This window comes from Fusarium phalaenopsidis, assembly GCF_050370095.1.
Source record: "Fusarium phalaenopsidis strain FUZ10S chromosome Unknown contig_32328, whole genome shotgun sequence".
In the NCBI taxonomy this organism is placed as follows: domain Eukaryota; kingdom Fungi; phylum Ascomycota; class Sordariomycetes; order Hypocreales; family Nectriaceae; genus Fusarium; species Fusarium phalaenopsidis.
In genome coordinates this window covers 512750-536525 of record NW_028145393.1, presented here as the reverse complement: position 1 = coordinate 536525, position 23776 = coordinate 512750, and the positions used below count along the sequence as shown (strand labels likewise).

The window sequence follows — 23776 nt, the reverse complement described above, 5'->3', positions numbered from 1 at the left end:
ATACATTCTAATCCACGACGAGTGCACAGCCCGCAACGAGGAGCTCTGCGATCACACTGGAAATTCCCCAGAATCAGCACTGCTTACGGCTACATGTTTCGATGCGCTTACTCGTCTCTTCCTTTGGCGACAGTTCTGGCAGGCTAGGTTGGTTCGATTGACATCAGCCGTGTCACCTCTCTCACTCATTTTGGCGTAATTCTGAGATTGTATTGCAAGAGCCCAAGCGGTAACGCAAATGGTTGACGAGGGCAAAAGCGGGTAAAACGGAAAGATAGGAAAGATACTCTCTACTAGAGTCATTCTGCTAAGCTACACCGCCCAACTTTACGTACCTCCCTAGCAAAGAGTCTGCTGTCTTATCGAGATTGCCACCTGGTCAAGCGATTGAGACAAGATCTTGGCAGGGGAGAATGGTTCCTGACCCAATGATGACGCATGATACTGCATCTTCATCGTTGATCCTCAACAATACCACAACCCTGTGGACCATCACTCTTGGGTCGCCTTCACAACGGAACCGCGACACCGGGTTGGAACTAAGATAAAGTTCAAGTAACGAGTGAGGAGGATGTTGTGCTTGCAAGGCCCAGGCCATGCGGACTCCCACCCGGCGCTAGCACCAGGCTAATCTAGCAATCCGGGGCTTCCCACTCGGATCAGCCTCCGCCTCTATTCCCCAGACTTCCCCGCGATAAGAGGCAAATCTGGCGCAACCAGAGGGCCAAGTCGGTCTACACTAGAACGCCTATCTCTTGGCTCAAGCGGCGTGGCTCCGGATATCGAGTTGCGAGATACCATCATGATGAGATGCTCGCGTAGCGCAGTTGTTGACAATAGATAAGAAGGCACCGCCAGGCGGCTTGAGACACATTCTATCAACCTCCAGGTCATTTCGAACAACTTGGATTCTGATATCTCCTTCAATACTTAATTCGACATCATGTCCCCCATCAAGGAACTCCACAATGAGATCTCGGATAATTGGTCCGAGAAACCAGGCGACATCATGCAGCTCGAAGATCAGAAGATGCCGCGCCATAGCCACCTCAGTCCCGAGGACCAGGCCTGGCTCGACAGCTTCCCTGATGATCGAAAGAAAGCTGTTGTACGAAAAGTTGGTCACTTTCCCGAACTGGACATGTCCGCTTACTGACAAGACGTAGATTGACGTGAGACTTGTACCTCTCCTCGCCATTCTCTACCTGTTCTCCTTCATTGATCGTGCCAACATCGGTAAGTCCAACAGGATCGTCCTCTCATGGGGCCAAGTTACTCACTCTTCACTACAGGAAATGCCAAGATCGAAGGTTTGGAAGATGACCTCAAAATCACTCCTTCGCAATACAACATCGCCTTGAGTGTCTTTTTCGTGCCCTACGTCGTCCTTGGTAAGTCATCACCCGGCAGATGTATGTGGGGAATCATTCTAACGCAGTCAAGAGGTTCCTAGCAACTACCTCCTGACAAAGTTCAAGCGACCCTCTGTCTACATCGGGGGCATCATTGTTGCTTGGGGTATTGTCATGGCACTGATGGGTATCGTTCAAAACTTTAGTGGGCTGGTTGCCTCTCGCTTCATGTACACACTCTTCATCAGGCATGCTTAGTAGTTACTGACAGTTATAGGCTTGGTGTCGCCGAAGCCGGCTTCTTTCCAGGAGCTGTCTACATCATCTCGCAATGGTACATGCCAAATGAGGTCCAGACGCGTATTGCCATCTTCTACTCGGCGAGCGCCCTCGCGGGTGCCCTATCAGGCCTCCTCGCTTTCGGTATCACCCGAATGGACGGTGTCGGGAACCTCGAGGGCTGGCGGTGGATCTTCCTTCTCGAGGGCATCGCCACTGTTATAGCGGGAGTCATCTGCTTCTTCTGCCTCATTGATAACGCCGAGAGTTCCACGTGGCTCGATGCTGAAGAGAAACGGTTCCTCTCCCTGCGAAGAATTGCCGTTATGGGCGACCAGACAGCCAAGCATGCCGAAACCATGAGTAAGAGGGCCAAGTGGTCAGTCCTGAAATCGGTTCTATGTGACTGGCAGGTCTATCTCCAGTCCATCATCTACATCTCGGCCACGATGCCCAACTACGGTCTCAAGTTCACCATGCCCCAGATCATCAAGAACATGGGATACACTTCCGCCAACGCACAACTACTCACTATCCCACCCTACTGTGTCGGTGCCATCAGCGCCTTCTTGTCGGCTGTTTTCGCAGACAGGCTGAAGTGGAGGATGCCCTTTATCGTTGGAGCCCAAACAATTGTGCTCATCGCATTCTCTATCCTCTTTTCAAAGGCTGCAGACATCAGGGACAATATAGGTTTATGCTACTTCGGCGTTGTCCTCGCTTGCGTCGGCCTATATCCCATTACCCCAGGCGCCAATGCTTGGACAGTCAACAACCTTGCCGGACGAACCAAAGCAGCGATGGGCATCGCGTACATGATCGCTATCGGTAACTCGGGCGGTATTCCTGGTTCTTACATCTACATTCAAAGCGAAGCGCCAGAGTACCCAACTGGATTTGGTGTGTCTCTTGCCGCGGCTGGAGCAGGCATTCTGTCTGCGGTTACGCTCGAGGTTACCTATCGCAGTATCAACAAAAGAAGGTCAAGAATGTCGGCTGAGGAGGTATATGGCAAGTACTCGGTAGAAGAGCTCGAGGCCATGGGTGATCGGTCGCCACTGTTCAGGTACACTCTTTAATTGGGCGGGGATCTTGACTTGTTCCTTATGCAAGGGGGCACCTCCAAGAGCTTTCCAGGCAATCACGCAAGTTTGAGTATGACTACTTAAGCATCTGGAACAGTCCCCAATGCATGGGTCAGGACTAGCATGAGCACCTGCATGCCACCACGTCTTTGACATGATGCTGAAATGCCTACCTATATACCAATCCATGCTCTTTCCTTGCCTTTCGAGCGTGCACTTTATGTGGATTTAGCACAACTAATATTATACTGTGAGACCATTCCCGGAAATACCCAAAATGGTATTATGCTTTCATTTCGATTGTTGTGATTAATCATGTATCGTCCATAAATTGTAGCCTCAGCTTTGTGTTAGAGGTAGGTAGACAACTCCCACCAGGCTCTGTGTAACATGTCTCCCATCAGCCAATTGACACTCGGAATTCTCACCTATTCTTATTGGTGTCAACTTGTCTCATTACCCCGCACGGCCAAGACAAACACGTCGACATTTAGGCCGCTGCCTGGCCCTGCACTCTCCCTTGACATTGAACCTTTCAACCCATCGGCTCTAGTAACAAGGAAGGCATTCATCAACGTACGACAACGTTATACGCTGGATCACCGTCACCTCCATATCGTCAACTTGTATGGCGGAGTCTCATCATGGAACTATCCACATCTCTTGCTAGTCATTTGACTCTTACCGACAAGCCTACCATGTCCGGGACTGTCCCCGCTATACCGCCGGAAGTACTCGTCCAGATAATTCGCGATGCTTATAGATTCGACGATGGGAAGTCCACTATTTTTTCCTGTTTGCTGGTGAGCCAGGAATGGCGGGACATGGCGCTTCCCGTTCTGTACAAGGACTTGGTACTCGCAGGCAGTAATCAGATGGAACGCTTTCTGGACTCCCACAACAGCTCGGCCGTCCGCTCCATCACACGCTCTCTCACCCTCTACCTCAAGGAGTGTTGTAGCCCCAGTTCAGAGTTGCAAGAGCGGGTTGATAACACAGTCTGTCGGCTGGCCAAGGAAGTCATCCCGAACATAGCGGTACTCAAGTCCTTTTCCTTGACGACAAACCGTCGAGACTTCAAATTGGGCATACTCAGGAAGACCATCTCAACCGTTCTTGAAGCCCTCCCCCAAAGCTGTGTCAACTTGGAGCTGGACACAGAAGGAAAAGACGAAGACTCATTCTGGCCTGCCTATCACGGCAGAAGCCGCCTAGAAGGTGTTTCCCATTTGTGCCATGATTTGCGCCGCATGCTACCTCGCATGCACAATGTCCGCATCGACCTCAAGTCTACGTGTGACGCCATGTTTGGAGGACGATTCCCAGGCGAGGGTTTCCACTCTATCAAGCTGCCACACATCCAACATCTCCTCATCGAAACATCTGGTACAGGTGCTAGACCACCGTGTCCAACATCCCCTCAAAAAGAACGCTCTGCCTGGCGCCAGATGATCCGAGCGTTACAACACGTGGCAGGATCACAAGAAACAGCTCCAGGCGAGCTCGCAGTCTTGGGAACAGCTTTCGAGATGTCTCGAGCTGGAACATTCTACCAGACGCTGGTGCGTTGCCATGTGAGAGGTGGTGATGATGGGCTTACAACGTTCGCATTCCCTGCTACGGATGTTCCATCGCCAAACAGCAACTACAAGCGCTCCCTCCTCGTGCGCACCGAGGAGGGGAGTTTCGTGATGGATAGAATCGATTCGTATTACGACATAGCCGGAGGACGTCCATGGAGGTTGGCAGGCAACGGCGCGAGGCTACCAGTCTCGCTTTTCCCTGATACCATTTGGGCCTCGGATGAACAGCTTGGCATCGTTGCCGAGGCGGAGTGGAGGGAGAGATACCCGGCGAAGGAATGCGCTCTGTGGGAGAAGGAGAGGGAAATGGGGATGCGAGTGATGGATTTCGAGGAGCGCAAGAATGACATCAGGTTGAGAACTGTGGTGGAGAGGTCGCCCGAAGACGTAAAACTCGGAAGACTAGTTGTGAGCCTTGAGGATATTGATTCGGAAGAGGAAGATGATTCGCAGTGGTAACGTTCTATGGGGTTACGTTACCAAGTCTGTTGATTTAACTACGTTCATGAGGTGCTCAATGCTAACATGGCCGTTTGTGCAACGCTATGTATCAGGAAGATAGAGACTCTCCCAACGACCTTGACCATCCTCAGAACGTAACATTGTAATTCGTTAGACCAAGAACTTAAACAAGGACATAGACAGGGCCCTTCATTGTGACTAATCCCATCAGAAAGGTATAGTACCCACCAGACGATATAACCCTATGATGGACAGAAGTTGGGTATTTGCGTTTATCTTCACATCCGGCTGAGGTCTCTTATCGCTCCAAGAAGCACCAGCCTTCAGACTCGCGCGAGGGAGCAGGATGAGGTTATTCCCGGACAACCTGGCTACTGTCAGCAAGTGATTGACAAATAAATCTCTTAGCTGCATCTTTTTTTATAAACTCGATGCTGAATAGCATCAAGGGCATCAATTATGAAATTTATATAGTTGGCCAAAGTAACGTTCGGTACCCCTGGCAAGTGATGTTTGTGTTTGTTGTCTTTAAGCATGGTGAGGTTTTCGCGTTGGAATAGACACATCACCGAATTATCAACGAAACCGACATCATGGAGATGGTCATCCATTCCGGCCTTTATGCCTTTGATAAACTTCTCAATCCCAACATCTCCATCCTCCTTGGTACTCCTCTCCCACGCTTTGAAAGAGGTCATATCAACACATAGTCGTTCGCCAAGCTCAGCGGCTCCGGAGTTTTCACCCACCCTACACAACCTCCGCCCAGCCACGGGAAGACGCGTTTACCCTAGCTCCCGTCGGGACGGACCTTCCCCGAATTAGTCCATCAACTCCATCACGGGCCGAGATCCAATTGGCTCACCTACAGCTAGTCAGATGAGCGGTGGAACACGACATCGACTGATGGACTCTTTAGCGAGGTGGGGGCGACACAATTAATAAAACCGAGGCATCCCGACAATCTCCCTCTTCCCTGTCAACTCCACGGCGCGTCATTTTTTTACAGTTCATCATGGCGGAGACAAAGGACGAGCGTTCGCCGACTCCCCCTGGGGCCGTCCTGCAGGCCGAGACCCAACCCGAAGATGTTGGTTGCTCCCGTCCAAGCAGGTTCTGGTAACAGTGCTTACTGACATGCATATAGGGTGACTCTCTGTATGACAGCGCGTTAGTCTTACCTGCCAGTCACAATCTGTTCTTCTCTAACATGACCTTTAAGAGAGGAAGCTTCGAGTTACCTGTCGTCTCTCAAGTCGAGCATCTACAATTACAGGTGAGGACCACTCCCAACTATGTCTTGATGCCCCCCGATCTGACCAAAAGCAGATATGATGTCAGTGTAACAACTTCGAGGTCCGATTCCTTTTCTCACATTATGTAGAACGGACGCCGCTACCATGCGTTTCGCGAAGGCACCTACCTAGTGGTAAGAACCCGCATATTGCTCTCCACTTACGGTCTGATAACATGGTGATAGCCAAACGATGACGAAGAACAGAACCGGATGGATCTCGTCCATCACATTTACAGTCTCGTTCTCGACGGAAAGCTTCATCTCGCTCCGATTGGCAAAAGCCCTCAGCGAGTCCTCGATCTAGGTACTGGCACTGGCATCTGGGCCATAGATTTTGCAGAGTGAGTAGCATATTTGTGTTCATTGGGGAAAGGTTTATAACATCCTTTTAGCGAGTATTCATCCGCAGAAGTCATTGGAACGGATCTTAGTCCTATTCAGCCCGACTGGTAAGAAATTAGCTCTGACATGGCATATCAGTTTTAATAACCGAGACAGGACTCCACCTAACTGCTTCTTCGAAGTCGATGATTTTGAGGACGACTGGGTATACAAAAAGCCCTTTGATTATATCCATGGCCGTGAACTGGAAGGATGCATCGGTGATGACGAAAAGCTATTTAAAAAGGCCTTTGATAACCTGACGTCTGGCGGATACTTTGAGCTCCAGGCTCAGCGAGGATGCTTCTTGTCTGACGATGGAACCCACGAGAAGGCCACCAACGCCCAGCGCTGGGCCGCCGGCATTCTCGAGGGCAGCGGCAAGTTTGGAAAGCCCATTGACTGCGCTCATCATTGGAAGGACGAGTTGATCAAAGTCGGTTTCGTGGACGTTCAAGAGGAGATCCGCAAGGTAAAACCCCTGTCTCCGTCTCGAAGACTAGACACTAATCGCAGGTGTAGATTCCTATCGGCCCTTGGCCTAAGGACCCAAAGCTCAAGGAAATTGGCAAGTATCAGTCTGTGCAGACACGGCAGGCCATTGACTCGTATACGCCCAAGCTTTTCGGAGCTGTGCTCGGTTGGAGCAACGAGGAGATCGAGGTGATTATGGCGCAGGCCAAGAAGGAACTTCAGGATCGCTCTGTTCATTTGTACCTTCCGGTCCATATCATGTGGGGCAGGAAGCCCTGAGAGGGACACTCCAGGAACATCTTTCTACGTACCTAGTTGAGGTAGTTATTGACCCAAGTAATCGCCTTAAACTGTCCGTTTTGAGGATGTGGCCGTTGCTTGTAGATAGTGTGAGACTTGTCTCTCCAAGATCTACTTAAAGTAACTATATGTATTACTACAGCATGAGGCCAGATCCAAACTCCTCTAAAACATCTTTCCAGTAGACCCAACTCCGATTGGACTTATACTGTCTCCACACTGACTTGACAAACTGCAGCGTACCACCACTCGCATGGCTCGGTAGTGACTCGAGCCTCGTCGAGACGAGCCGTCTTGCCCGTGAAATCCCCACCTGCAAGGTACTAACTCCAGTTGAGGCCGAGAGCTCCAGGTGTCGCAGACCAGCGGCTGCGGAAAGGTAGAGCATAGGATGAATAGTCCGCGATCCCGAGTCCAGCGGAATCTGCGCGAGGGTCTCGAGAAGACGTAGGACCAGTCTGAGTAGAAACTCGGCTCGAGGTGTGGTGTCGACTGAGAGATGATTAAACGCCAGATGCAGCTGAAGCAGGGCAGTTTGGCGATACGCTTCTGCAGTCTGTAGGAGGTGCGAGATGGGTGTCTTGTCGTCCCGTGTCTCGATAAAGTATCCATTAACCTCATCCATAAGCACCAGCGTATCAAAGTCCATGGCTAACAATTCACGCTGGAACTCGTGTGCTAGATATGTGTCGTATAGTGCATCGGTCGCCGAACTGAGATTGCCTCGGACCTTGGTGCGACATAGAGCCAACACCTGACCAAAGAGATCAATCACCTCGTTTGATATGCCACACCAAGAATTAGGTCGAGTTCCCAAAAGATTGAGGCCTGGGTTATAGGGCAAAGGCGAAGGGCCTGGTGTACCCAAGTCGCCATCAAGCAACTGCATGTCTCGTCGAGCACTGGTTTCGTACTTCCACCTTTTTCTATCGACCCTGCGGGGAATAGAGCCACCACCGATGGCCGCCAGTACCATCTCCCAGTACGTCAAGGCCTGGCAGAAGTATGCATGGAGAAGCACATCTGCTGCTGACATCTGCATTCCCCAAACCGTGAGCAATTCATGAGCCAAATCAGACCAGGAGTGCTCTCCGGTATCTGGTGTCCCAGACAACGAGGTGCCAAGTTTAAAGACGGCAAACACAAGGTCGACAGTTACCATCGTAGTTTGCACGCTCCGTATCCGGTTCATTTCCTGGTCGACGGCGGCTACTGCCTGTGCTCTCAGGTCCTTGCTGAGATGGGGCATGCTGTACTCGGCGGATATGGCTTGCAGGGTGTAGAATACTGCTTCGGAGGTAGACCACGTATTGCAGGCTAATCGCCGGTTGTAGTTTGTCTCGGAGTCGAACGTGGAGCGTGTGGGACAAATGTAGCGGAACCAGTGCTCGACCAGGGCGGTTGGCATATGGGTTAGTGTTTTGGTGAGTCCTGAACTCGATAGGTGATGAAAAGACTCTGATCCTTCAAAGGATATGATAGGGTTCCATTCGAGGGCATCGCTTGACTGCGCGGTTACTCTGCAGCAAAGGTCTGTATTTGAGCACAGGGGTGGGATCGCACTAGCAGTGGGCTGACTGTCAATACCAAAGCAATCGAATAGGTCCCCTGATACGTCGAGAGTTGCCAAAGCCTCTGTCGCTTGTGCCTCTATGCTGCTGCGTTCACGACTCTCGGTCGCCGCCATGCCTCGAGGAGGAGGCTGATTAGGGCAGGCCACTATCGGCCAATGCTGCTCATGTTTGTCCGACCAGCGCAACGGCTGCTGAAAACCAGGACATATATACCCAAGCCTGGTACAGTTTTTGCAAGCCGGGCGGTTCTCATCGCATTTGATCTACTCAAGTCAAACGCACCGTTCGGGGTAAAACACCAAAGCAACTGACCCTTCTGGATTTGCATTTTGCGCAACCCTGTCGTGATTTTGGCGCACTTTTCCGGGTGCGCTTTACTCGCTGGTTGTCATCTTGTTGGAACGAATTAATTTCTTCCATGGGGACGGTGCATTTGGGGGAGTTGAGATGAGACTGGCGATGGTGAAAGGGAAGACGATAAAAACCCCGCAGCTTCAATGGCGATATCGATAACTACCAACGACAGCACCAATTTAACTCAAAATCGGAAGGGGTCGGCCCGAAAGAGCCGAGCAAGCTGATAACAAGCATCCTGAAGATTTGGCAACTCATTATGTTCATGAAAGCAATGAATGCCCGCGTAGATAAAAACTGTTCTATTGCTAAAAGTTTTGAACTACTCCTTCCGCCCAAACTTGTTCTGCAAGACACGCAACTTGCTCAAATAAGGATCCTTATCAACATAAGTTCCCCTCAACCACCTTGGCTTTCCAACATCAGCCATGTCAAATGCCCGTCGCGAGTGCAGCGTCCGCGTGTTATCAAACAGGACGCAGTCGCCATGGTTCATCTTGCGCTCAAACAGGTACTCTGGCCGCTGCAGCAGCGCATTGAACTTGACCGCCGCGTCGTGCCAGCGCTCGACCTTGTCGTTGAGAGCTGCGACGCCTTCGGCTTCGTGGTTGGAGAATGGGGCTAGGAATGGAGGGCCCCAGTTGATCTTGTCCATGCAGTCGACAAGTGCGGCTTCTGACTCGTCATGCATGTCTCTCAAGTAATCCTGCACGCGAGTGTAAATCTTATCACCAATCCGCATAGGCCGCAGGTCAATGACAGGCTTTGTTGTGCGGTACACATTCGCGTCGGGGTGGTTATAGTGATAGTTGACAGGGACCGTAGCCAGAGTGTCGAACGCATCCATGTCTGTCTTGAAGAGATCCACGGCCGCTTTGTAGGCATCGGCAAAAACGCTAGCTCCCCCGGAAGAAGCAGACTGGACACAGTGGAGGAGTTGGATGTGCGGCGGCTGCTGGAAGTAGAGTAGGTCTGTGTGGAAGCCGAGATCGTGCGACGTGTAGGCGGCGTTGATTGCCTGAGGCACTGTACGTACTGCAACATATTAGCTGGTAAGACTTGAGTCTCCTAAACTCCAGGCTTACCATTCCATGTATACCCGTAGAAGGTATCCTTGATTGGTCCAATGCGGGTGGCAATGGTTCCCAAGGACTCTTCCACACCGGGGACATTGGTGACAAAGGCGAGCCCATCAATACGCAGCTGATTGATCAGCTTATACAAAGTCTCATCATCCTTCATGTACGTGTTATAGTCATAGTCAGGCAGGTTAAGACTCTTACGAGTCTCTCGACCCCACAGAACTTGCGACGGGAGACACGATGTGGGCGAGGACGCAGGCTGGCTGAAACCCCGCAAGGTCTCAATGTCCAGCTTTGTTGTATGCTCAGATGTGCAGCCGTGCGCATCGTTGTCCCAGCTGATGCTCACAGAGTTCGAGGTGGTATCGACGTCGACCGTTCGCGCTTTGACATTGGCAGGGATATCGGCGACGGAAAAGAGTCTCTGGTTGGTTGATTCGTGCACGCATGATGGGCAGGGACATGAGTCTCGTAGAAGAACGGCAGAGAAGTTGACAGTCTTTCCATCGATCGGGATAGGCACGGTCGACGGTTGCTCGCCTTCATCGATGCTGGCCGAGGAGTGAGATCGTCGGGAGCGGGCCCCGTCTCCTCCCAACGGCCGGTCAAGCGCAGACTGATAAATATTAGCATAAACAGGGAGCAGTGTCAATAAGTCAAACGTTACATACCCTCGACACCAGCGTGTGGCCACTCCTATCCTTCGGCATCAGAGTCCCAGGAGGTAGGTATCGTGTAGTTGAGAGGAGCTGCTTAGAAGGCAAGCTCCCTGGCCTAGGTTGCATCGCTTTCGCAACAATGAACTTCCTAGCGGCCTGCATCTTCAGGGTCTTTTAGATAGGATGGTGTAGATCTTGACAACATTTTGAGCAGCGACAGAGGCCTTTTGTACATGAATTTCATTACTACAACTCCAGCTCGTTTTGCCGCACCGGCCATAATAGCGAAAGTAACAACAGCTGGCTCCAACGATTTCGGTACAATGAATACGAGGCTCCGCGGTATTGAAAGTTGTTCGTCTTCAAGATCCCCTCTGTATGTAACCTCACTGGATAAGCTATACCGCTTTGAGTCAACGAACACGACGGCTGCAGCGCGGATTGCCGACGACGCTCTCATTGGCTCCTCGAGAAGAATTCTTGGGCGGGTCGATCGGCAATATCGTACTTTCTTGCTCGAAATGGGAAGGCTTCTCCTGGCGTCCCGGCATGTGCAGTTTACACCAGGTCAGACTCTCATCAACATCGCCATATAAATGGCATGGCCATCTAGTTCAGTCCTCATAGCATAAGCCATAAGATAGGCATTTCACCACCAACAGCCCCATCTCCTGAAACATCATGGTCCCATCCGCACAGTCCAGCCAGACCCAGGAGGTCAAGAAAACACCCCTGCAGCTCATCTCCCAAGGCGCCTGTCTCCCCGGCATCCCCAAGCATCCCAGCTTTGCTGCAGAGAGGCAATGGATGTTGGAGAAGATGGCACTCGCCTTTCGAGTGTTTGCACGCTTGGGGTATACGGACGGCATGGCAGGCCACATCTCCATCAGGGACCCGGAGAACCCACATACATTCTGGACGGTGTGTGATCGCCTGTGCGGCGTGAGCTCTCTTAAATATTGACAAGTTCTAGAATCCACTGGCGGTACATTTTGCGCTACTCAAGGCAAGCGATATGATTCTCGTCAACTATGAGGGTGTTCCCATTGGCGGTACATTACCCCCTTCCCCGCTGCTGCTCCAGTACAGCTGGCCCATGTTTCGGCACTGACACGCTGTCCCCAGGAAACATGAGCCGGCCTGCCAATTCAGCAGGCTTTTTCATCCATAGTGCGGTCCACAAAGCCCGACCGGACGTTGTGGCCGCATGTCACACACATAGTCCACACGGCATGGCGTGGAGTGCCTTTGGACGGCCCTTGGAAATGCTGACCCAAGATGCCGCCTATCTCTATGGTGATGCTCAGGCAGTATACAAGGTTTGAATTTGACCTCTATCGAACTCACGAAGATTAATCTGACAGCAGAGTGCAGGACTTCGGAGGTGTTGTCCTCACACAGGAGGAAGGCGACCGAATTGGCGCCGCCCTCGGTACGTCTCCCATCACATATTTAATCCACACCCCAGGCTATGCTGACAAACTATCAGGCCCGAGAGGGAAGGGGATAATCTTACAGAACCACGGCCTCCTTACAGTTGGCTCTACTGTCGACGAAGCATGCTTTCTGATGACCCTGATGGAACGCGCATGCCAAACCCAACTGCTCGCTGAAGCCGCAGCAGCGAATGGACTGCCCAAGGTCTACATCCCCGAGGAGAGTGCCAAGTATACTTTCGAGAACTCTAGTGATCCCGAGACACTGTATTGGGAGGGACAGCCGGACTTGCAGTACGAGGAGTATATGGCCAAAGGAGAACATCGGGGCTAGATACACTGAGAGTGACCTCAGTTATTTCACTTGATCAGCAGCACTTGATAATAGCAAGGATAAACCCAAGTAGCCCGAAGTTACCGCCTTCGTCTTAAGGATGCGCTTTTATCTTTTCTTTGACTCCGGTTGCACCAGGGGTGGGGAGTTCACGCCAGGGCATCACGAGGAACCCCACCCCGGCACGGAAAAGAGCATCGCCTGATTTTATGTCCGAAGCCGTGCCGGCTTTTTCACACCCGGAGCTGGTCCAAAGAGCTGGACTTCGGAGCTTCTCGCTGATACTCGGGTGTTGCGCAGTCGCTCATGGAAACGGGGATCGTCTAATCGGACATAATGTACTCCAGTACTCGCCTACTTCTCAATGCATGGTGTATATATTTCAACTTCCCTTTACCATTTCTTACAACTCTCACTTCACTTTTGCACATATCTCACCAACACGGGCATCATGGTGTTTGACCAGGACAGCGACAATCGTGAAGACACCCTACAAGGCTCGGCAGATGAAGGAGAGGGAAAGTTCGCTCCCCTAACCCTTTCTGCCTCTCAATCTCCGCCCCCAGATGGCGGGTTCGCAGCATGGTGTGTAGTGGTGGGAGCTTGGTGCACCTCATTCTGCAGTTTCGGGTGGTTGAACAGTAAGCTTGAGCCCTGGCATGTTATACTACCTTGCGCCCCTTTAGCTGACTCCCGTCACAGGTATTGGCATATTCCAGGATTATTACGAGAGAGAACTCCTCAAGGGATACTCTTCAAGCACAGTCGCATGGATCCCATCTCTTCAGGTCTTCTTCATGTCAGCTGCGGTGAGTTGACCATATGGCTATCTTGGACTGCGCTGATGAGCAATCAGGGCCCAGTCATCGGCCACATCTATGACAGGCATGGTCCAAGAATTCTGATTATTGTTGGCGCCTTTATGCACGTCTTTGGTTTGATGATGGCTTCCATCTCCAAGGAGTACTATCAGCTATTGCTTTCTCAGGGTGTGTGCAGCGCGATTGGTGCAGCCGCCATCTTTCAGCCAGGTGATTAAATTTCACTCTAATCAACTGTAGTATAATGCTGACCTTGAATCAGCCCTGAGTTCTGTCTCAGGCTGGTTTGACAAGCGGAGAGGTGCTGCCTTTGGCATTCTAATGACCGGCTCAAGCACAGGCGGCGTCATTTTCCCCATCATGATCACTCACCTAATTCCAAAAGTTGGCTATGGATGGGCCATGCGCATCGCAGCATTCATCATCCTATTCTTGCTCGTCATCGCATCCCTCACCGTCAAGCGAAGGGTGCGGCCAACTCTCACCAAGCTCACAGCCGAGGATCTTCACCGGCCCCTCCATGAAATAGTTTTCTTACTTGTCCTTATCGGTTTTGCTCTTCTGAGCTTTGGAGTCTACGTTCCAATCAGCTTTTTGGTCCCTTCGGCCATCGCTGACAGCATGTCGGTCTCCCTGTCGCAATATCTTGTCTCCATATTCAACGCCACAAGGTAAGTCATCAACAGTTTTGCTCCATGAACCTCCGCTAAATTCACTCTAGTCTATTTGGGCGACTCACAGCCGGATTTCTGAGCGACAAGGTCGGACGATACAACATGTTCTTCATGGTCTGCAACGTCAGCGGCATCTTGATCTTGGCACTCTGGATCCCAGGATCCAGCAACGTGGCAAACATCTTGTTCGCTGTATTTTTCGGCTTCTTTTCTGGGGCATACGTTTCGCTGTCACCGGCACTCGTGGCTCAGATTTCCCCGCCCAAGGAGTTCGGATACCGCAGCGGCCTCTTGTTCTGTTCGGCAGCGATTCCAGGCTTGGTTACAAGTCCCATCGCTGGAGCAATTTTGTCTCACAGTCACGGGAGCTACACCAACATGAAGATTTACGCAGGCGTCTTCTGCTTGGCTGGGACTTGGTTGGTGGGAGTGGCCCGTCTTATGAAAACGGGGCCGAAGCTGTTGGCCAAGTTCTAACGGAACAATACGAAGGTCACAAAAAGTGATTACTGATTACCGGTATTGACCAAATTTTGGAGGGCTAGGAAGGATGCGGTGAGGTATGTAAAAAGAGTGAAGAGATTGTATCTACAATTGGCGGCGGACTACCTCTACAAAGTCAATATATTTCGTTTGTTTAAACCTTTTACCCCCTCATCATACATATTTTAGACCTGCCATTATATGAATAGTTTATTGAGTGAAATGGAGCTCTTTACTAGTTCATCAGACCACATACATGCGCATCTACGCCCTAGGTCCTGCTCCTCTGTTTTAAACTCTCGAAGGTTCTCAAGAATACCAATACTCGTCCATTCCTTGCTAGCCGAAAGTTCGACAGCACTATCAGAATCAACCCTCGACTTCGGATAGGTTACTTAACGAGAGTAGAGGGACCGTCCACCTCTGCGTTTGGAAACCCATCACCGAAATCACAAATCCAGTCTTGGTGTCAGGAAACCCGAGTATCACCTGTTGCATCGCCAAAGACCGATATTACAGGGTTCTGGTGCGGTCCGAGCGGCTAATCTTAGCCCTTTGAGCGAGCATGTGCCCGTACAAGATGTAAAAGGCTGCTGAGAGTTAGTATAGAAACGGCTAGACTTGACACTTTGTTCTCATACCAGGGACATAAATCGCCAATCCAAACCAGAGCAAATACTGGTATGTCGAATTTCGAGCTTTCGATGGCTCAATGACCTCGTAGACAAGACGCGCCTCGGATAGGATCCCGATAGGATAGAGTACAATGAACAAATTGTATCTTGGCAGTGGTCAGTATTTCTCAGTCATTGTATCAAGACTTTCATACCTTGCCCACAACAGGATGGACGGCACAGACGAAGTCCCCGTCTGAAAAGCAAAATACAAATATCTCACTGAATCAGCCAGATTCCAAGCCATAAGCATATAACTATACGCCGCCTCCTCTGCCGCAACATCTGGGTAATTTCTAGTAATAGCCCAAACAATTGTGTTGCGACCAGCCACCTGCAAAGTCGTTGTTGCCGGTGGAGCCCGGACGAGACCAGTCAGAGCGTGGACGACCTCCAAGGCAGTCAGAGTCTCACTCCATCGCGCTGTGGCGCTCAGCTTGTCCCAAACGGCGACGTTGCCGCCAGTGGTCCACAGGTAGGCGGTGCTGAGCAGGATGCAGATTCGAAGGAGCGCTGATAGGAGATTATAGATGCAGAGGTACACGTTCGAAACCCTGCGGGGCGATGTTTGCGATGTTGGTCGCGCCATGGTTTGCGAATGCGAAGATGACGGGTTTAAAAAAAACTCAAGCCACGTTCAACCACGTTGCTAATTTCTCACCTCGGCCCAAGTTGTTCGCTGGCTAACCAGCGTGGAGAAACCCTCGGCCTCGCAACAGAATTTCCTATTTGGGATGTTTCCCCGGTTCAAGTGCTGGGGCTTGTCACTGAGATTCGACCATGGGGGCTTGTCGTTGATCGACATTTAGACTCTCCTCGCAAATGGATGTCGATATCTAGACCTACGGATCTCACGGTATTTCAGCCCTGTGGTGCTTTTTTTTGCATGTAGCAAGGAGAAGGGCTATTCGTTCTCGGTATTTATTCTTTAAGATGGCGAGATTCCCTCGTTACATTTCTTTCCTTCCAGTGTATCTTCTCTCAACCTGCCAACCGTGCCCTTATTAGATACACGCATCAAGACGCAATATCAGGGCGCTTGCAACTGGGCCCTCCCCTCTTCACAATGACAAAATTTGGTTCATCATCCTACAAGTCGCCACTCGGCAAGATTAGCCCAGACTACGTCGAGCTGGAATCAATCACCTCGCGATCAAACTCCATCGATGAAGCAGCTCCCCCGAATCCTCAGTACACTGGCAAGATAAACCCACTAGACGAGCAACTACGCCTATGGAGAGCCATCCGGCGGTTCCCAAAGGTGGCAGCCTACTGTCTCGTCATGAACATCGCTGTCGTCGGTCTTGGCTACACCCTCGTCATCAACGCCGCCATTCTCGGCAACAACGCATTCATGCAGGACTTTGGCACGAAATACAAGGGAAAGTGGATTATTCCTCAGCCATACACATCTCTCTGGACCGCCTTCGTTCCCATCGGGGGAGTCATTGGTGCTCTTCTTGGAGGATGGCTGCAGGGTCGTCTTGGACGAAAGTTCACCTTCATGACTGGCAGCCTATTTTACGCAGTCGGGGCATCAGCTGTGTTCAGTTCTTCATTACCCGAGGCTCGAGATATGAAGAGAATCATCTTGACTATCGGAGTCGCTGTTCAAGGCCTTGCTGTTGCCCTGCTTCAGACGGTAACCAACACCTACCTTTCAGAGGTCACGCCTATTTCACTGAGAGGACCTGCAATGGCCATGATTCCAACCTTTACTCTTCTTGGCCAGCTTTTGGGGTCAATGGTGGTGTTCCTAGTGGGAGACATCAAAGGAAGCAGGGCATATCAAATTCCCTTTGGTTCTCAGTGGATCTTTGCCGCCATCGCCTTTCTCCTCTCCCTCATCATCCCCGAAAGTCCTGTTCATCACCTACGAAAGGGAAAGCACGACAAGGCTATGAGAGCAGCAAGACGACTGTACTCTCCCAAAGTCCCCGAGCATACCGCACTGAAGGTGTTCCACGTCATTCTCGCGGAAGAAGCTGCCCTCGGCAAGGCCACTTACATCGCCTGTTTCCGAGGAGTCAACCGTCGTCGAACCCTGATTGTGCTCCTTGCCAGTGCCATTCCCGCCATGTTTGGCCTGGATCTCTTATCAAACACACCATACTTTCTGAATACTATTGGTATTGAAGAGCCTACCAACATGCTGTTCCTAATTGGTGGAATCGTTGCCGGTATGGTGGCTAATGCTGCGGGTATCTTTGTGCTGTCGCGCCGAGGCATGCGTATTATGACACTCGTGACCATGAGTCTGGCCGCTGTCTTCTGGGCTGTGATGGGTGTGTCCGGCTTCTGGGGTGGAGACATCCCGGCGTATGTTGCTGCTGGAGTCTTGATGTCCGTCATCATCGTCTGCGGCCTCGGCGCCTGGCCTGCGAGCTACGCCTACATTGGACAGACCAGCTCTATGCAAGTTCGAGCATTGACTCAGGGTCTAGTTGGTGTACTGTCTCAGGGCTTGTCCGCCATCATGAACGCGATACTGCCTGTTCTCTACAACCCAGACTCGGGCAACATGGGTGGCAAGCTTGGATTTGTGTATACGGGACTCTGTCTGATTGCTGTGGTCCTAGCATGGCTATTCTTGCCAGAGCTTAAAGGGCGAAGTGCGGCGGAGGTTGATAGAATGTTTGAGATGAGGCTGTCTACGAGGAACTTTGCGAAGTTTAAGCTGGACACCTACGAGCCACGGAGGGGAGAAGCTGCTTGAGTAAATGGTTTGAGGCGGTTCACTCATAGGGGATTTTTTTGTTGTTTTTGTGAGAATTGGATGGAATGATTATACTGGCAGAAGCAATCTTTTTATTGGAAAGAATTCGAGCCGACAGATAGAGGTTGTATGGGGAGTTATGCGACATCACACTTCAGAATAACGCTGTGTTGTCAGCTACAACCTTTTCTATTGCTCCCTGTGTGCTGTACTGATCAATAAAGACCATCGGCCTGATACATATTTCTATCCGCACAAATCCACCCAACCTCAACCTTCCCATCTATGTCTGAAGGAACTGGCGCTTCGAAAAAGAAAGATTGAATCCCTCTCCAGCATCAGCATCTCTTTTGCGCTTCCTCAAAGGTGTAAAGATGCTCTCATCAAACGGCACAGTCCTATCTGATGCATCAGAGTCACTCGATTCGTCCTCATCCTCATCTTGGTCTCCATGTGTGAGAGGTTCATCCTGTGGGGGCCTCAGGGCAGCCAAAGTCTCATCTTGTAGCCGGTCATATCGCCAACACACTTCGTATTTGTTCCCGACCAAAATGTGCATAAACCATAGAGCAAGGTTTATGGTCCATGTTTCGTGGCTTTCCAAGTCCCCCTGGCGATGATTCGCCCAAGGAATGGAGATGTATTCCATCAGTCCGTCTCGAATCAGTTGTCTCTGCAATACCTTCGTGTCCTGGGCCCCATTGGCTACACACGTTAGCAATCAATGTCGCGTTGGTAGAGGGCCCTGAGATACTTGCCAGGCTCAATTCTCCGGGGCCTGACACGAAAGATGAAGGCTTCGTGGCAGGTCAGAATGCAGCCGTAGCGACACATGTTCTGAATGCAATAGGTGTACGCTTGCTTAATAGGCCAAGCCAAGTCATGACCCGAACGTCCTCGCTCCCACTCTCCAGACTCGTTGATAAGGGGTACTTCAGCCATCCACTTGCTCTTCCACTTCTCGGCCGGCTTATACTCTTTCGGAAACCTCTCAAGCCGGTAGATAGCAGGGTCGGGGTCGCCGCTAGGAGGGCTAGTATTCCGCAAAGCCGAACCCGAGTCTGGCCGTAGTCCCCGAAGTGATTGCATTCTTGGCGTCTTCGCCTCGATCGAACATTCCCTGGGAGGCAATTGCCGCTGTTTCTCAGGCCTTGGAGGAGGCTCTGAAGGCTCATCATCCGATGGGGGATCCCCTTTGGACCATACAGCCGAGTGAAATTCTTGACGAATCGGACGGAGAGCCGCGGTGACGATCCTTTTGGTCCATACGGCATACAATTCTTTGGTGTCGTCTTCACTCCGCTCAACACAATCTGTTTCATCGTCGATGTCGGGATAGGCAGGAAGATCTCGGCCCTCCCGACGAGCTTCTTCCAGCAGACGACCCCCAAATGACTCCTTGAAGACGTTGAAGTCGTGAAACTCGTCCCATTTCTTGATCTGTTTCGGGGCGTGCCACTTTTGATTGCGCGAATTAGTCTTTCGTTTCGGCGGGCGATGCGAGACGATCGGGTTCGGGTGGGTGAGAAACTCGAGGATCGAGGTGGCTGGTTCCGTTCCGGTCATGGCTAAATGTGAAACACGAGAGATAAAACGAAACACTACGCTCTACTACGCAGAAGAGGTTGGAATGCAACCCGAGGTGACACGAGACAGAGCGTGGGCCAGGGGCTGGCCAAGGGATGAATCTGGCCAATTTAAAGACGCCGGACGCGCCGTGAGACCTCCCGCACACCCTCTTCCCATTATCAATGAACTCAAAAAGCGACTCGCATGTACGTTGGTGATATCCTTGCAGCAAAGCACCTCTCGTTGGCTGCATGTCAACCTCGTGACCCCCACAGACGCCATCCCGCCAGGCCGATTGGAGCTAACGGGCCGTCCCTTGCTCCCGTCATGCACGACAGCGCCATGTCATCAGCTTGAGGCAGGTAACATGCGTTATAAAGTTCCCAAGGGGGGACATGTCTCGCAGCCAACATGTTGCCGTTGCCAAATACCCCTCAGCTCTTGCACATGCCCTGACGTCGAGATGCCCAAGCGTCGACAGCCCCCAAAGCCACTCCCGAAGGAGCTGCCGTTGGGTGATGGTCCGAAACTTGGATTGTTCCAGCACCATGGATCCCGCATTCAATGGCTTGAGAGGCTCAACAAAGATGACGAGGATGAGGATTCGCCAACAGAGGGTTACGTATTCCGTGCAAAGATTCGCAGCCGAGAATACGCAATCAAAGTTGTAAGAAGCAAGTGGTCGCTGGGTATCGCCAAGCGCTGATGATTGTTTTGCTCAAGTTCAAATTTCACGACCCTAGGAGCGACGATTACTTCTGGGAGCCCCTTGTGGGTGAGGACATCAGTTTACAGACGGTCGCCTACTACACAGACCCTTTCTACGCTGAATGCAGAGCCTATGGTCGAATTCAAGAAGCCATCAAGAAAGGCTACTTAAAGTCCGACATTGTCGTTCCTTGCCATGGATTCTTCTTTCTACAAGAAAGAGACGAGAAAATCCTTCAAGGCCGTAACATCGACCTTGAGGCAGACCAGGTAGACCCAGAATATCAGCGTTTAACTCCCGGAGGATATAGACCCAGAGTCATCATCAAAGATCTCGCATCCGCAGATCCAGGTGTCAACCAAGACAACCTATACCAGGTTCTTGGGGACATCGTAAGGCTGAACAGCCAGCGAATTTTCAACATGGATATCCGGCTCGACAATTATAGGGACGGCAAGCTTGTGGATTTCGGGTCATCGTGGACAGAGCCGCACATTCTCCTGGATGCGCTGGACGAGGAGGCGGCAGACGAGTCAAGACTGGCGGATCGGACCAAGTTCAGCCAAATGGTGGAGGATGAAAAGATACCCAATCCCAAGAAGATTATTATAGCTGTTCATCGTATGAGGCTAAGGCCTCGGCGGGTACGAGTTTAACTTGGCGTTAATACATAATTTTTGTATTTTTGAACTCCAGACAGCATGATCACCACTAAGGTATTTTTAAGGTGGGTTGTTGTTGAGATGCTGGAGTGAGCCAGTTGTCAATTGTCAACTATTTATGTGATTAACGCCTCAAATCGAGGATTTTTCATTATCGCAGTTGGCTCCAGCAGATCATCAAGAAAACTGACACATTTCGTTGATCCAGGTTAGACGTTTTAACAACGCAGGTTAGGGTCGGTCACGCGTGATGAAGGTCTCGAAATGTCTGCCACAGAAAGCGCTGCAGGAAGGTCTCGATAGATATATGCAGAGTCCCCAAACTGTTAACAGTAGCGGTGACAGCAATCTTCTTTTTCGCCTTCTTTTATGATGCCTCTCTATACGTCATGCTAATCGCACTTTCAAACAAGGGCTCTATCAGTCAGGATAAGAAAGAACATAACTTCACTAGTGGCATTTGCACTGAGACCAGCCAGTCGGTTATTAAGACGAGAACACCAACTTAAGCTCTAGAAGCTCTTTTTCCCTCATCGTGAATCTCACCGTGAGCCAGGCTCCCACATTAACTTTCTCCAATAGCGGCGGCATCACTCGTTGCTAAGTGGTGACTGTCTACCCTGTATTCAAACACCACTCCTAGAGTGCCTACCATCTGCCATTTCGGCGTGTTAGCTCACCCAACAGCGGGTTCCCCATTGCTATTTCATTTTACCCTTCGGAACCATCTATGATTTACATCTTCGTCAGCGTGTTGTTATCTGTGTTTTTCGATCTCGATCTAGGCGTACACTGACGTCATCATTTGACGCGTCGTTTAGCGCCAGAGAAACCAAAGCTCCCGTCATGTGAGGTCGAAAACGTGCGCGTCCTGTTTTCGTCAGATCTATGACGTCAACGTGGCTGCAAGACAACAATAGTCGCTGCCTGGACTGCACGACATAAAACCATCCATTTCCTCTCTTCAACACCATCGCCAAGGCTCTTTCTCATAATCGAAAACGAAAAAGAAACAGCACCATCATGATCTCCGCTACCATCGTCTCCTTCCTCCAGCTTTGGCTCGCCTCGCTTGCCTTTGCTGCCCCTCTCGCCGAAGGAGGGGTTGACGCAACCAAGGCCAACCCGTGGCAGTACGGCACCGGCGGTGGAATCATCGGCTTTATCATTCTTATTCTTGACATCCTTGTTTGGAGTACGCTGTCCTGCTTTCTCTCCTACTCGTGTACCATGCTAACAGATGCCCCCTCACAGTCGAAGTTCTCCAGTCGAACCGTCCTCCCATGCACAAGCTTCTTTGGTGCCTCGTCGTCTTCATCTTCCCCGTCGTCGGCATGATCATCTACTGGTTGTTCTCGAACCGCAAGGAGCACCAGCGAGGTGCCGGATACCAGCCAGTTGGCTAAATATTGTACCTTTGGTCGCCGCCGTTTGCCTGGTAAGGATACGAGTTACGAGCTTAGCATGGCGCGAGGGAAAGCGATCAGGGTAGATCGATGACGAGACATGAGATGACTTTCGAGGACTGATTGATTATTCGGCGTTGGGATCGAGTAGCAGGCGGAATATGGAACACCAAGACTGGCACCCCTTCTTTCAGGACAGTGGAATTAACCTATCCAAACATCATTTCTGTTATGACCGTGGAAAGGGGGCATTGTCTCGCATGATTCGTGTGGTTAAACCATTCGCGCCACCCGTGGAGACTTTTGTCCGTCGACCTTCGGGGTGCTACGAGGCATCTATTCTCCCTAGCCTTCCAGATGTTGCTTCTTGAGACTTCTCAAGGCACCAGCACTCCCTTTTGCTGTTCCTTTTGCCTTGCCCTTATTGTTTTAATCATTCTCAACGTTTGTGGATTCCCCGACTATTTCCCTAGCACATTGCTTACCGGTTGCTCCAAGGAATCAATGGAAGAACGCCCCCCCCCCGCCCCCCCCCCCCTTGGAGCACCCCGAGGATCTGTTGGGTGGAGCCCCCATTTGGCAGACGAGTCTTCCGTTTGGTATCCAACCTACGGACAACCGGGTTGATCCTTTTGAGAACTCAGATACACAGGTGATGTGAGATCCAAGTTTGGCAGTTTACCGTCAACATCTGGAGCCCCCTGACTTTTCAACCATCTGTCATAGAACCGACTTGCTCACGGAGAGTAAAAATCCGAAAGCTGGGGAGAAAATAACCTTTCGTTGTTAATAGATCTAGTTTCGACCTTTGATTGCTTGTGTCTACAACAGTGGCCAATGACCAGGTATGGGGCCTCGAGAACAGAAACTTTAACAACGAATTATTGGGCCTGCCACTCTCGACTTGGCAGAAGCATCTGCAACTAGCTAGTTTTTCCGTTTTAGAATACTTGCTCAACTACAAGAGGTGAGTAATGGCTTGCTGTATAATGTATATGTATAGCTTGCGTGACAAATAAGCATGCGTGACACAGGTATTTACACCTTATAAAGAGAAATTAAAAAAGCGCTTAAAATTTAAGATAAAGCTTAAAATAGATAAAGTTTTAATATTAGACTTATTATATAGTATATTATTTTATATATATTTTTTAGAAAAATCATATAATACTCCTTATAGGGTAGTATAAAAAAGTATATTCGCACTGTATATTTAACTATTTCTCTATAAAGGGCTTTTTAAAAAATTTAAAAAATTATTATAAAATTTCTTAAAAGATTAGGTTTATAAAAATACTCTTTTTAGGTTTCTAGCTATTTTATAGAAAAAGTTAAGAGGTCTAGGGTAAGTGGGATTTTAGTAATACAGTATGCTGTCACGCATGCGTGTTTGTCACGCAAGCTATGCAT

At 50.5% G+C, this 23776-nt stretch overlaps 11 protein-coding genes across 11 annotated transcripts; 7 read left to right on the top strand and 4 right to left on the bottom strand.

Annotated features, from left to right (window-relative positions):
• Positions 1–943: 943 nt before the first annotated feature.
• LRP88_12867 (uncharacterized protein) lies at positions 944–2710 on the top strand (the record flags this gene model as incomplete). Its single annotated transcript, XM_083249252.1, has 5 exons — positions 944–1108; positions 1167–1236; positions 1293–1391; positions 1444–1582; positions 1630–2710. 5 exons carry the CDS (start codon positions 944–946, stop codon positions 2708–2710), a joined length of 1554 nt encoding a protein of 517 aa, XP_083095054.1.
• Positions 2711–3798: 1088 nt separating this feature from the next.
• LRP88_12866 (uncharacterized protein) lies at positions 3799–4758 on the top strand (the record flags this gene model as incomplete). The annotated part of the gene is made up of 1 exon (XM_083249251.1): positions 3799–4758. The coding sequence occupies one exon, from the start codon at positions 3799–3801 to the stop codon at positions 4756–4758; it is 960 nt and encodes a 319-aa protein (XP_083095053.1).
• A 1018-nt stretch (positions 4759–5776) lies between these two features.
• On the top strand, positions 5777–7192 carry LRP88_12865 (class I SAM-dependent methyltransferase; the record flags this gene model as incomplete). Its single annotated transcript, XM_083249250.1, has 9 exons — positions 5777–5851; positions 5909–5931; positions 5984–6037; positions 6091–6097; positions 6146–6190; positions 6242–6399; positions 6451–6507; positions 6557–6911; positions 6962–7192. The coding sequence occupies 9 exons, from the start codon at positions 5777–5779 to the stop codon at positions 7190–7192; spliced, it is 1005 nt and encodes a 334-aa protein (XP_083095052.1).
• Positions 7193–7349: 157 nt separating this feature from the next.
• Positions 7350–8621, bottom strand: LRP88_12864 (uncharacterized protein; the record flags this gene model as incomplete). Its single annotated transcript, XM_083249249.1, has 1 exon — positions 7350–8621. One exon carries the CDS (start codon positions 8619–8621, stop codon positions 7350–7352), a length of 1272 nt encoding a protein of 423 aa, XP_083095051.1.
• Positions 8622–9463: 842 nt separating this feature from the next.
• Positions 9464–11044, bottom strand: LRP88_12863 (uncharacterized protein; the record flags this gene model as incomplete). The annotated part of the gene is made up of 4 exons (XM_083249248.1): positions 9464–9787; positions 9854–10176; positions 10227–10839; positions 10895–11044. The coding sequence occupies 4 exons, from the start codon at positions 11042–11044 to the stop codon at positions 9464–9466; spliced, it is 1410 nt and encodes a 469-aa protein (XP_083095050.1).
• A 519-nt stretch (positions 11045–11563) lies between these two features.
• LRP88_12862 (uncharacterized protein) lies at positions 11564–12652 on the top strand (the record flags this gene model as incomplete). Its single annotated transcript, XM_083249247.1, has 5 exons — positions 11564–11803; positions 11856–11934; positions 12008–12201; positions 12257–12302; positions 12372–12652. 5 exons carry the CDS (start codon positions 11564–11566, stop codon positions 12650–12652), a joined length of 840 nt encoding a protein of 279 aa, XP_083095049.1.
• Positions 12653–13103: 451 nt separating this feature from the next.
• LRP88_12861 (MCT family MFS transporter) lies at positions 13104–14624 on the top strand (the record flags this gene model as incomplete). Its single annotated transcript, XM_083249246.1, has 5 exons — positions 13104–13293; positions 13355–13461; positions 13509–13683; positions 13736–14144; positions 14195–14624. The coding sequence occupies 5 exons, from the start codon at positions 13104–13106 to the stop codon at positions 14622–14624; spliced, it is 1311 nt and encodes a 436-aa protein (XP_083095048.1).
• A 519-nt stretch (positions 14625–15143) lies between these two features.
• Positions 15144–15893, bottom strand: LRP88_12860 (protein tyrosine phosphatase-like domain-containing protein; the record flags this gene model as incomplete). Its single annotated transcript, XM_083249245.1, has 3 exons — positions 15144–15220; positions 15272–15411; positions 15460–15893. 3 exons carry the CDS (start codon positions 15891–15893, stop codon positions 15144–15146), a joined length of 651 nt encoding a protein of 216 aa, XP_083095047.1.
• A 237-nt stretch (positions 15894–16130) lies between these two features.
• Positions 16131–18020, top strand: LRP88_12859 (uncharacterized protein; the record flags this gene model as incomplete). The annotated part of the gene is made up of 3 exons (XM_083249244.1): positions 16131–16173; positions 16238–16273; positions 16480–18020. The coding sequence occupies 3 exons, from the start codon at positions 16131–16133 to the stop codon at positions 18018–18020; spliced, it is 1620 nt and encodes a 539-aa protein (XP_083095046.1).
• A 714-nt stretch (positions 18021–18734) lies between these two features.
• Positions 18735–19586, bottom strand: LRP88_12858 (uncharacterized protein; the record flags this gene model as incomplete). Its single annotated transcript, XM_083249243.1, has 1 exon — positions 18735–19586. The coding sequence occupies one exon, from the start codon at positions 19584–19586 to the stop codon at positions 18735–18737; it is 852 nt and encodes a 283-aa protein (XP_083095045.1).
• Positions 19587–21983: 2397 nt separating this feature from the next.
• LRP88_12857 (PLD nuclease N-terminal domain-containing protein) lies at positions 21984–22366 on the top strand (the record flags this gene model as incomplete). Its single annotated transcript, XM_083249242.1, has 2 exons — positions 21984–22155; positions 22215–22366. The coding sequence occupies 2 exons, from the start codon at positions 21984–21986 to the stop codon at positions 22364–22366; spliced, it is 324 nt and encodes a 107-aa protein (XP_083095044.1).
• Positions 22367–23776: the final 1410 nt, after the last annotated feature.